This window comes from Siniperca chuatsi, linkage group LG12 (genome assembly GCF_020085105.1).
Source record: "Siniperca chuatsi isolate FFG_IHB_CAS linkage group LG12, ASM2008510v1, whole genome shotgun sequence".
Lineage (NCBI taxonomy): Eukaryota > Metazoa > Chordata > Actinopteri > Centrarchiformes > Sinipercidae > Siniperca > Siniperca chuatsi.
Window position 1 is genome coordinate 24,257,186 of NC_058053.1, and position 13,113 is coordinate 24,270,298.

Consider the following 13,113-nt stretch of genomic DNA (forward strand, 5'->3'; position numbering starts at 1 on the left):
CTCGGCCCTTCTGGTGGACACATTGCATCCACACCTGTATGTGTCCTGAATCTGAGAGTGAATTAATTGAAATGGGACTGTTACGTGCATTGTATGAGCATTGAATTAAGATGTAGTTTTAACCCCCATAAACTTTTCATAAACAGATTCTAAACTGTTTCTGTCTTGAAGAATTGAAAGTGTTACAGCAATACTCAGTCTCCCCCTTCCACAGCTACTATGGCTTTGACTCAGTCGAAAATGTGCTTGGCATGAGGATGATTTTAAATTTCAGTGGGGAAATCAGGTCACTGCAGCAGCAGAGCGAGTTAAATTCAGCAAAAACAAAAAAGCAAATACAAGAAATTAAACATTATATGGAAAGCAATAAAATTATTTGATATAATACATGCAATAAAACTCAACAGGGCAATTGAAGATAATGTTAACATATGTGTGGTAAGGTAAATGTAAGCTGGTGTCAATATGCACACCGTAAGCAGGCTGTGATAGCTGACAGTGAACAAGCGTGACACACTTTTACTTCTTACAGATGTTACTACCAGATTTCTAATTTTATGACTAGATTAGGAGCATGTGCTGTGCATATGTACATAATGTTATAAGAATGTAAAATAAAACTGTGGAACATTATGAGAAATGTTACTGTAGCCATAACCACGAGAGGCAAGTGGAAAATACAAGTGCAAATACTTACATTTATAGAAACGTGTCAAATTGAATGCCATTTCAATGACCTTCAGGTTTGGCTTGGCAAAGTTCAAGCACTCAGAACCAGCGCTACATGTTCAACCCCATTTTGGTCCAAGTATAAAAACAGTCGAGTGAAAGCATTGAAGGTCTGTTTAGATTCATAATCTTCTTTACTTATTTTTTGAGTATGTCGTTTCTGATTTAAATCCCATTTTGTCAGTTTTATCTAGGTAACGTTCCCGTATGGCTGCTTGTGTTTAGACAACAGTTGTCATTTGCCTTCTTTTGTTGAATGAAAAAAACCAAAACAAAGGTTTTGCAGAAAAGCAGACCTCAAAGTAAGGCATCATAGAAAGTAGCGTTTTGGATTCTGTGGTTAAACTCAGGAATTAAACTGGAACTAGTATAGAAACATTTCAAGACATTGTTTCGGCCCAACCTACAACAAAAGACTCCCGATCTTATCAAAACCAGAAATCCCTCTGAACTCATCTTAAATTTACAGAACTCCATCACAGACTTCTCCTCAAATCTGGCGATAGATGTGCAGCATACCGATGATGTTTCCGTTTCAGTGCCGATCAAAACTCACATTCGACTGGGCTACAGGCAGCCACATAACTGTATTTACTCATGTTTACTCAACACCCCGCGGCTCCCATCAACGTGTCTACCTGTTTAACACTCATGTAACATGCAAAAATACAGCGAGATGTAAAAGTTAATGTGACTGCAGTGTGTGTCTGGTGCAGGAGGAGCAACACTGTACTCCTCCACCTCCTGACGCTAACAAACTGCAGAGACAAACACACAGGCTAAAAGCAACACAGGAATTCTCACACACTCACGTAATGATCAATATTTTGTTCATGATACGCATGAACACTGAACTTATCAGGGACCTGTGTGTACTGGGATCACAGCCTTCCAGTTCACAGCAATCTTTGTAACAGGAAGCATCTGTTCGCTTTCCCTCTGACTATCTCAGACACACACCCACATGTGCCAAGAAAGTTTTCTAAACACAGAAAACCCGAAGGTGACCTTGACTTCCACACTTCAATTGTCCTCCAGGTCAAAGTTCAGTTTCTCTCAAACAGACACACACACACACAACTTGGGTGTGAAGTGTGAAGCTGCACAACAAAGCATGGCACTGGCACATGTACAAGCTAAATATTTGCAGGTATTAAACATATTCTGAAACATTCAAATACTTCCTTAGAACAGTGAATCAGCCCTGTCAGTATTTGTCTAAGCTCCACTGAACACACAGATGTCAAACAAATCAGCCCTGAGAGTCATGAAGGATGTAATTTACTGTTCAAGAACAACAGTGATGAAGCTTCAGTCCCAAATAAACTGCAAAATTATCCCTAGACCGTGACAAGCATCTGCTTTAAAATACTGATGTTTTTTTGTGCTTTGAGTTTGAGTCTTGAGTTTTGAAATGTTGCGGAGTCTCATTTTGACAAGTAAGACAGTTCACTGATGACTCAAACTTATCAACTGGCAACCTGAACCTGGGAATTGTTCGGCTCAGACAGTTTTACATCTTTTCAAGCAGCACGTCAGAAGTTAAATGATAGATATGGTGAACATTTTGTGAAGTGTGTTAGCATGCTAATGTTTACTCATTAGCATTAAACACAAAGTACAGCTGATGGGAATGTCATTAGTTTTGCAGGTATTTGGTCATAAACCAAGACATAAAGTATTGGACAAACCTAACTTTTGACCTGATGATGGCGCTAGAGGAAAAGTGAGGCATCGTCAAAGTCATTTGGATTTATCCACTAGGGACCATGAATGTCTGTACAAAATCTCTTGGCAATCCATAAAGTTGTTGAGATATTTCAGTCTGCCGACCTTGCCATCTCAAGGCAATAAACAACTGACAGATGTCGTACATTTTCCATAGTTAAATCTGAAACTTATAATATAAACAGCAGAAGAAACAGTATGACCCATATAATCGAGGATATTTAAACCTGCAACAAGCTCAACTGCTGCCGACCCAGTCAAAACTGCAAAACCGAAAACTTTAGGTGTTTTGGTCAACATGTTATTAATGATGCATCATGTTTCAGATACTGTAGATGTCCATCCTGTCTGTCCTCAGAATCAGCACCTGACAGCACTTTCTCTGTACAGAGCGTTTGTTTTTATCTCCTTACCTCCACGGGTCGATAGGCTTGAGAGGACACAGACATTACGTGTCAACAAAATAAGAAAACACTGGATTTACAGGCACAAAGCCCCCAGGAACTGTAAAATGCCTGTGGATGTACAGATAATATGCAGCCTCACTCTCTCCACTTTACGCCTTTCCATATAGCCTATTTAGTCTGGACTATTTAAAGTGAAAAAATATGCTATTTTATGTTATTTTCTGCACAATTAATTTGCTTTGGCCAGTTATGTTGAGCAGCTCCTCGAAACGCTTAGCTAAGGTGAAAGCATGCAGGGTACTTAAGTAGAAAACCTTTTATATGTTTATCCTTCAAATTTACCTTATTTTTCATACGTGAACTACAACAGAATAATGCATCCACAAGCACTTGAAGGAAACATAATTTTTTATCAGAGATATTTAAAAAGGTAGAATGATATTTCCACTGTGTTTCACTCTGGCCAGCAGGTCCCGCGCTGATGGGTTCATACCGGCCAAAGTATGAAAGTATGATGGAAAACCTGTGGGGACGATATGGCCTAGAATGATTCATTATTATTAAATAATATTGTTTCCAGTACGTTCCAGCAGTATATAACAATAATTCCAGATGATATAATGAATTTTGAGATCTTCAGGCAGGGGTCCTCTGTCTGTTCCTGAGTCCAGGATGAAAACTAAGGGGGACAGAGCTTTTGCTATCAGGGCCCCGAGGCTCTGGAACAACCTGCCCGAAGAATTTAGGTTGTCTGAGTCAGTGTCTTCGTTTAAGTCTCGTCTCAAAACACATTTTTATCTGAAAGCATATCCTGATTTGACCTGAACTGGCTGTTTATTTGATTGCTTTTGTGTATTTTATTTCTTTATATTTCATCATTCACTCTGGTATTTTATTTCTCTTGTTGTGAAGCACTTTGTACTTTGTTTTGATAAGCGTTCTATAAATAAAGTTTTATTATTATTTATTATTATTATTATTATTCAAATAAATGTGACCTGGACCTGGATAAGTAGCATAAAATGGATGGATGGATTAAGGAATTAAAAATGATTAATTCATTTAAGTCCATCTAAGTTTTTGCTAAAATTGACATTTGCCCATTATGAGACAATGAGCTGTACACCTTTACATCGCATCAATTTTCTGTCATAAATATAAGGAAGATAACTGTTTTGCCAGCTGGTTATGTCACATCCTTGATGCTCATATGGTCTGCATTTAAACCCAAACAGAACAGTCCTGGGAGTCACATATAGTGTCTACAAGTTACACAGAGATCATGGTATTAGGGAAGAGATTAGGTTTGATGTCTGTGGCTTCCTGAGTGGAACCGACGGTCACAAACAGACGTCACTTTCGTTTTGTGGTTGTGAGGGGGGGGAGAAACACTACAGAGATATCAAGCTCATGTTTCTTATAAATAATGCGTAAACACACACACACACGCACTCAAACACACTCCGAGGATGTAGGCTCGCAGCAGCACGGTACGTGACAGAACGACCTGTCAAGCCAAATATTTACCTCCATCAGTCTGTGTAGTGACTAACAGACTTACAGGCCTGCCACATTAAAAAAAAAAACAGTATGCACACAAACATTGTTAAGATCAAACCAAACATGCACACTACAATGTTTAGTCTTGAGATCTCTGGGGGAAATTTAGGTGATTAGTAGATTGTTTGGGAAAGAAATAAGAAAATATCAGTAAAGAAACTTTACATCTTTCCTGAAAATGTCCATTTTTGTTCATACTAGTAGTTGTGTATAGAGGATGCTTTCATCCAGAAAGTGTTATAGTTACTAAATTTAATGCTAAAATACAGACTCCTTATTAAACTTTGGTGCACTATATTCTTTAATTTTGTCCTCAGCTAACTGAAGGTGCAGCCTCTGCTTATCTTTTACAGACAGTGTCGGCAGCACTGTCCTTATTGGTTATTAGGGGGCTTTATTGCAATGCTCCATGGAGTAATACTGTGTGTAAGTAAGTATACAATGCTTGTTGTAGTTTTGTAAGATTAGGTGTTGACTGTTCAGTTTCTTTGCCATTGCCTATCCAAAACTGCTGTCAGCGGTAATTAAGCACCAACTTTTCAGCATTATGTGGGCGGGTCAAAGAAAACAGGCTTCCCCCGGAGTCCACAAGGTGCCTCTTCATGCCAACCATCATGAGGCCTCCACCGTTTAGGCCACGCCACCTCATTTACAACTCCAAAAGCAAAATGACATATGGAAACGAGTAAATGCAAAAGGAAAAAGAAGAAAAAAACAAAACAAAAACAAAACCCAGAACACACAGATGTGCTCGTTTCCATTTTAAGCTTTTCCACTGACACTTCTCAATTTTCACCTCAGATCATTGAGTTTGACTTTACATGTTTAACATGCCATTTAAGTATCAAACTGATTTCCACTGTTTTACGATTGAATCATGAGCTTATTAAAGCTAGCAGAAGAGAAACAGCTCTCAAGAGTCTACAGCCACGCTAGCAGCTCTGTGAGCCTGTGCTGTACAGTGGTGCTTTGAGCTAAATGCTAACATGCTGATGCTAAGCAGGTATGTTTGTGTATATATACTGTATATATGTAATTGCTCATTTTCAAACAACTGACTAGTTGTTAAGTTGTTAAAGTTAAACAATATTATGTATTGAGGAAGCAGGTTCAATGTAAAAAAAAAAAAAAAGAAGAAGACAGACGAATTCTTGGATGAATGAAATTAACCTTATGTAATGTTAATTCCACAGGTGCACTCCAACACCTCAGGATAAGTACAGTGAGTACAAAAAGTTAATTATACCTTGTGTTCACTCGAGTGCGAACATTGTGCGCCGAGGGGGAACCAGAGAATCGTGATGAACGTGAACGGATGCAGACTCAGCGTAAAAGAGTCATCTGTGAATAAACCAAACCTGCCACAAAGAAAGGTGCTTATTAGTATGTGAGCTGCCAACTTGGAAGAAGCTGCTGTGTGTTTGTCCAAATTGTTCAGCGGCTCTCTGCCAGCATCCTGGAGGGATGTGACAGCAGGCTGAGCAGCAGAAACCAGAACACATTTGTTCTTTCCAACATGTCTGAACAGCGCTGCCAGAGGACACCTCTTCAATTCAGAATGACATACAACATTGCATATATATCATATATATTACTGATATACAGGTCAGTGTTTAATCAAGATATTCAAAGTTGTTTTTCTTTAAATTTATAGTTTTGATTCTTTTTATTTGAATCAAGCAGTTTCTGTTGGACCTCATCTGGACTCCAGTCACTAAAGAATCACTGAAATCCCTCAGCGCCCTTATTTGACTCAGATGAGCTGCTGCTGTCAGCCAATCAATGTTATGATTTTCAAATTTAAAGATTCAAATTAATACTAAAACAAGAGTCTGCAGCCACGCTAGCAACTCTGTGAGGCTGTAATTTAGCGCAGCAGCGCTTTAAGCTAAATGCTACTGTTAGCATGCTAAGGCGCTCACAATTACAATGCTGACATGCTGACGCAAAGCAGGTATAATATTTACCATTTTCACCATCCGCCATCAAGTACAGCTGAGGTTGTTGGGAATAACATTAGTTTTGGAAGTATTTACTTCAACTACGGTGTTGGACAAATTAAAAAAAATGTACCTGATGATGGTGCTGGATGAAAAGTCAGGAGATCATCAAAGTGATTACAATTCATCCTGAAGGGGACATGAATGTGTGCACCAAATTTCAAGGCGCTCCATCCAATAATTGTTGAGATATTTCGGTCTGGACCAAAGTGGTGGACCGGCCGACCGACTGGCATTGCCATCCCCAGAACCACGCCATGGCCACAAACATTTTGAGCAAAACAGGAAATAAAACAAACAATAGATAGATAAAAAATTAAGAAAAACATGTCTTCTTTCAGTCGGAGTGTACTTTAAACTAAAGAAAGTGAAATATATGGGACATTTATAGCAAATAAACGTAAATTTCTGACTCTTCAGAAAGACAATTCATCTGCAATCTGAGTGTTTATACGTTCAACAATTTGAGTGTCATTTGTTTTGTTGATGTGTGTTCGGCGTGAAATAGTTTAAACTTCAATGAACTAAAATCTGCTGCCAAAACAAGATTTAAAGCAAACCTCAGTTTCATATAAACCAGATTCATGCTCAACTTCCAGGGTTGTAACACGACGACAAACCTCAACACTGTCCACTGTCGAAGCAACTGCTACTCAAAGCATCATATGATGAATATAAAACAAACAAAACACCGAATATACTTTACATTTCTGATCACTTTTCATAACATCTTTATTGAATTTGTGTCTGAGTTTAAACATATTTACAGATACTTTAATTTTTTTTTTTTGTTCAGTAAAAATACAAATACAGAACACTCAATTTTCAAAATCAACGTCGCTCCCAGCGACTCGATGGCCGCCCAGGTTTCGCCTGGACCTCCTCCCAATCAGAGACAGGTGGTGAAGATGTAAGCATGATGTCAGCGTGATGTCAGAGACTGGGGGACAGAGGCTGAGAGCCGAGACTGTGCTGCATCAACGGAAAGCTGAGGTCGACTGCCACCAGAGTTCAGATGAAAGAGAGGTGGAGATGATACTGGATGGATGGTGGAGAGAAATGTATGCAGGGAATAAAATGTGTTGAATGGGGGACTGGGCAGAGAAATATATCCTGTATGTACACTGATCGAAGCTGTAGAGGAATGTTGTGAGAGGTTCCCCTAAACTTTAAACCAAAAACCGAGGACGACTTGTTTCATTTATTTAAAAAAGGTGCGATTAAATATAAGCTCAGCCCAACATTGACCTGAACTTTGGCCAGGAATCTGGTCGAAGCCGTTCTGCTCTCTTAAACCCAACTAACGTTTTGATATTAAGACATTTTTCTAAAATGTCTGTAACTGCTGGCTACAGTGGTTTGACAAATCAGGACCTACATATTTATGAAATCAGGTGACGCCAATTTCCAAAGATGTTTAAAGTATAAAGCAGATTATCTGATAGTTTTACATTTCTTATTTCATGCTATATTATTGTCATCCAATCGAAAAGACCAAAACCAACAAACCGGAGGAAACGGTGCATTTGTCCGGGACTATTTTCAGATGCAGATTAATCCACATTTAGTGCTCTAGTGAGTATTTGTGGCAGCAGGACGGTGTGTGTGGGAGTGAGTCAAAATAAACTACAGTGTGTGTGTTCCTGATAATGAAGGAGCATGTCAGTCAGTGCACAGTGTGGCTCATTGATGTGTTTTTAATAATTTTTGGACAACAATGGAGCTATATGAGGATTAAGATACATACACAGACAAAACTTGTTATTGGGATCAATTCATTGGTGGTGTTGCTGTTTTCATGGGATTTGTTGACAATAAGAAACGAATATCTCCAACCTTATCCTTTAAATCTTAACTTTTACTGTGTCTTCGTGTTAGGCTGCGAAGGCAACATTTTGTGCTCACTTGAGATGAGCAGCAATTTGAGGCAAAGGGGAAGAGCAACCTAAAACTATGACTTAACATTTCTCAATCAGTCAGTCTCTACAGTCAGTCACACTGAGTAGAAGCTGTTGTTTTAGCAGTAGTGTATCATACTTTGCCTTCTGGATATACAGTATGGCTTCATTGATAGACGAGCAGCTGACCTACTGTCCAACAGGGGCAAACGACAGCAAACTGAGTTTCGGTCAAAAATGAAATGTCTGTGTTTTGTCAGGAGGACACGTGGGGATCTAGTAAGCGGCTGTTAGGTCAGCATATTTATACATTTTTGGAGAACATTTTAGTCATGTGGCTGGGCAGTAAACAAAATGTTAAAGCCTTTCTCTGAGCAGTTATCTTTCGCCCTTGTAGCCTGGTGTCAAGTCTGCTTTTAGGGCATCACAGTTCTGCATGTATCTGCACGTCAGAGGACAGACAATGTTTGTGCAAACAAAAACAATAATAGGGAATTTATATCATAATAATGTATTACAAAACACAAAGCAAAGAACGTGAAAGAGCACAGTATTGGCCAAGGCGTCACATTTGACAATAAGGCTTGAAAAGAGAAACAAACAGACGCACACACAAAAAAATTCTTCCTGGTTTAGTGCAATGCCTACTCTTCAACTTGAACGCCTGCATACAAATCATCTTTAGTAGTAAAACCCCGATCAGTTTCATCTCTTTACCTAAACCAGTCAGTCGATAAGCAGAGTTTGAACACATCAGAGGTTCATGTCACACAAACTGGTAGTCAACAGGCTTATTAATGAGCTCACAGAAAATATCAGAACACATGAAATTCTCTCTCTCTCTCTCACACGCCTTCCCTAGCCCCTTACCTTAACCATCACAACTAAATGCCTAACCTTAACCTAATTGTAACCTGGATGTAGTTTTTGACATTGGTGTTTCAGCAACAACACAAAGTAGTTTGACTGATTTCATACTAAAAACTTGGCTTCTAAAAGAAAATTGTAGTAGTATTATTGGATTATTTAACCTCAACAGGACTCCTGTGGTCCCACTCATTACAACTTTTTTTCTCCTGAAACCATCTGTACGCTTTTTGGTTTCATTTATGTATTATTTGCCTTCACCCAACATCACGTCCTCCCCTCTGCTGCTTACCGTTTCGTGTGGTTCAGCTACAAACTTAACGTGGCCCAGAGAAAAGGTCACAACTGCACTTCAATCATATTTTTAGAGATTACATCACTGTTATGTCCGTACAACATCTAAAAATGTTTTTTTTGTGTGTCTAATGCTGCAGTCATATTTTATATGCATATATAAAATGCAAACAATGACAATTTTCATTAAAATTATTTTTAACATCAAACAGAAACAGGAGCAGATCTGACGCTTGTGCACTGGCCGAACACGCGCAGTATACTCCCATATTCTAGGGGTTGAAATTATGTTTAATGAACGTGTTGAGGTTTGTGTTTGAGTTGCTAAATTTCAGGTTTTCTGCAGCCCCACTTTGGGCTATGAGTCGGTGCAGATTTTAGCATAAAATTCTTGCCCAGTGTCTTTCAGAGAGTTGTAGAGTAGCTGCTTCATACAGCAGGTCACCCTTCAGTCAATGTCCAGCATTCAGTAACTGTCTGTCTCCAGAGTCGAGTTGTTTTGGTTGTTTGCTGACATAATATTTTTTAACAGACTGTACTATCTATTATCTGAGCAACCCGGGCAGTAAATCCTTCACGCTGCTTTGGCTGTAACAGAGAGAGTTGTGTCAGGAGCGATAACTGGAGGCAGAACCAAGCTGCTAACTGAGCAGACAGCGTGGTGTGTGGTGGCTCTGACCTCTCTCAACAAGACCAAGCTCTTGATAAATCGCACCACACGAAGCGAGTTGTATGTTCTGACTATCAAACCCTTACAGAGAGGAGAAATTATAGCGACTCAGCAAAAGATGTGCATTTGAAATTTTACACAAACCAGCCAAAATGTCCTTGATTTGCTCTATTTCAGAATTTCTGACTTTCCACTGACCTCAATTTCTTCACAGATATTAAGACTTTGATGATATGATGTCGGCATTTAGCAGTTGGACAATATGATGAACAGGGTCGAATCAATCTGTATAGTGCATGGTCATGATTGTTTACTAAACAATTAACACAAAGCGGACAAGTTTGCAGCTTTTTCACATATTTCCACATTTTTATCCAAAGATTTTGTGATTCCCAAGCGATTTTTGAGAGATTATCCAAAACATGGACATTATAAAATAAAGGTTTCATACTTTGCCACACTTTTCAGAGTCATGTGGGAACCCTGAGACTAAAGGCCTCCAGGTTTTTAGAATTTTTATTGTGGACAGGAGAGGTAAAAATGGAGCAGAGTGGAGAAGGTACGACAAATTAAAGATAAAGCAGAAAATAAGAGAGGCATTGTGGGGGGAAAAAAGTGGTAAAGACAAATTATGGAGAATTTTAACACCACAATGAGAACAAGCAACTTACAGTTAGGTGGTCCAACTGGTGATTTGGGGTTGAACAGAGAAAATGTGGCATGGGAGCTCAGCAGGGAGACACAGGAGGGTCCTCATTTATTCAGCTCTTTCAGTGCTACACCTCTACTTTCCTCTTCTTCATAGTCTTCCCATACAAAGTGCAGAAATAAATGATTTACAGCAGAGGTATTTTAACCATCACACACACACACACACACACACACACATACACAAGCATGGTTGGGTTCTAGCCTCATCTCACAATGTATGACCTGAAAATGATTTGGAGTGTTTTATGCAAAGCTGGGAAATAAGAACGGAAGAGATGAGAGAAGGGTCGATAAGCTGGGGAGAAACTATGCGATGGTGTGATCAGAAAAAAGGTGAAGAGAGATAATAAAGCAACATCCAAACGAGTAGCAGCAGAATGTTTTATGGGAAAAGTTGTGGCCCGGTGACGTCTCTAACTGGAAGAGAAACTGAAAAGATGTTGAGGTGGGGAGTGGTGAAGATGGGGAGGCCTGCTGCTGTCCCCCTGTAATTACTGTTCCACTTACAATGGTTCACTTTTCTGAAAAAGGATTAGAGGAGGAGTTGGGGGCTGTTGCCACAACCGGCCCTCGCACTGATGATGTGACGAGCTGCAAACAGTTCCAGGTCAAAGTTCTTCGGATGAAGATTAAACAGGAAGTGGAGTGGGGAGGGGTTGGGTCAGAGAGAAGCGAAGGGCTTTGATTCAACCCTGTGTCCCCATTAACGATTTGTCCAAACAAAAAAACACATCCTATCAACAGACCCTGTAAAGTCAAGTCTGTCTTCCTTGAAAAATAACACTTCCATCAGTACAGTGTCAAACCGACTGTGTGATCCTTCACAAAACCCCATATGCACTCTCATTGCCTCAGCTTGAGTCTGTATGGGAGGAAAGTTTGGTCAAATCTCAAATAAACACTAAAAATAATAACAAAAAAACTAAATCAAGCCTCCAATTTTGGAGCTCGATCCTTCAGAGAAAAGAGTCAATTCAAGCCAGTCGTGAGGCTGAGCAGCAAACCCACCATCTTTCTGATTTAAGCAGAGAAGACAGAGAGATCAACAGAGAGAGTCAAAGAGTAAAACGTAGAAGAAGAGAGGGAGACTCAACGACCGAGTCCTCCCCACGCTGCAGTGGTCTGTGCGGGAGACTCTCTCTCCGTCTCCTCTGGTTTATGTCTGCAGTCCAAAAGCAGTTGAGAGTCTGTAGAGCTGAATGTAAGTTTGTCCAGTGTTGGTGGGTGGGTTTTTTGGGCAGGCAGGCGGGCAGACAGGTGGCGCCCCCTGGTGCTGTAGTGGAGGAAGAGGGTCTGACTGTCTACCGCTGAGCCGGCTCGCTGCCAGGCAGGGTGATGTTACCCAGGTGGAGGACAGGAAGTGGGTGAGCCTCAGTGTTGAAGACCCAACTCTCCAACGGCATCAGGTCGTCGCTGGAGAACAACAGGTACAGATATCTGAGGGGGGTGGGTGACAGGAGGGGAGGAAAAGTGTGTGAGGGCGAGAGGGATTGGGTAAGGAAAGTGAAGAAGAAGAAAGAAGTGAATTACATCACTGCCACGCAAAACTGCAAATAATGTCTGCAGGTTTGTTAAAGTAAAGCACGCAGTGTCAGCTTAAAAGGTACAACGAATGCTGTCTTCCCATCAGCTCCTGGAAACTTTGAGCAGCTACTGTTAATTGCTTCTATGTTGTTTGTTTACCTAAATACTTTAATCTTTACTTCCTGGTTCAGACTCTGGTTTGAAACCAGTTTGGTCTCAGAGAAAAAACGATCCAAATAGAGAATACTGCTCCACCTCTGATGCGTAATTGCGACGTGTGTCATTAGTCTAATTAGAGTTGACAGGAGGTGACTTCTCGACATCTGTGAAGCGTTGGACAGGTCACCACTATTGAAACATATACATTTGGATTTTTCACCGTAAAACTTCAACAGAGCTTACTGAAAGTGACGTACAGTTTATGGCTGTGGGAGTCCTTTGTTACCTGTACACAGTTTGCCACGTTTGTGTGTTGCCATAGGAACCAACGGCACAAGGCTTTGTTGTTTCTGCAGCAATCTTGATTTCATTTGCATCTAATCGTAATGCCCATACCATCCTGGTGTCTGGACTTCCGTGAGAAAAGTTATTTGATGTTTTCTGTATCTTGAAATTCTTTACACAGTATATCTCATGTATTCGTACATATACTGCAGATATGGAAGAAATGTGATTCTAAAATCAAGTTTTATACACCTTTAGTTTTGCCCAGCTGGACTAATCTG

The 13,113-nt window shown here is 40.0% G+C and overlaps 1 protein-coding gene across 3 annotated transcripts in view; it reads right to left on the reverse strand.

Moving 5' to 3' along the window:
- Positions 1–7,122: 7,122 nt before the first annotated feature.
- man1a2 (mannosidase, alpha, class 1A, member 2) overlaps positions 7,123–13,113 on the reverse strand; it is a 123,766-nt gene continuing 117,775 nt past the window's right edge. For all 3 annotated transcript variants that reach the window (XM_044216115.1, XM_044216118.1, XM_044216117.1), the window contains exon 14: positions 7,123–12,301. In XM_044216115.1, the coding sequence (XP_044072050.1) occupies positions 12,166–12,301 (136 nt within the window). In that variant the 3' untranslated portion in view covers positions 7,123–12,165. The remainder of the gene's footprint in view (positions 12,302–13,113) is intronic.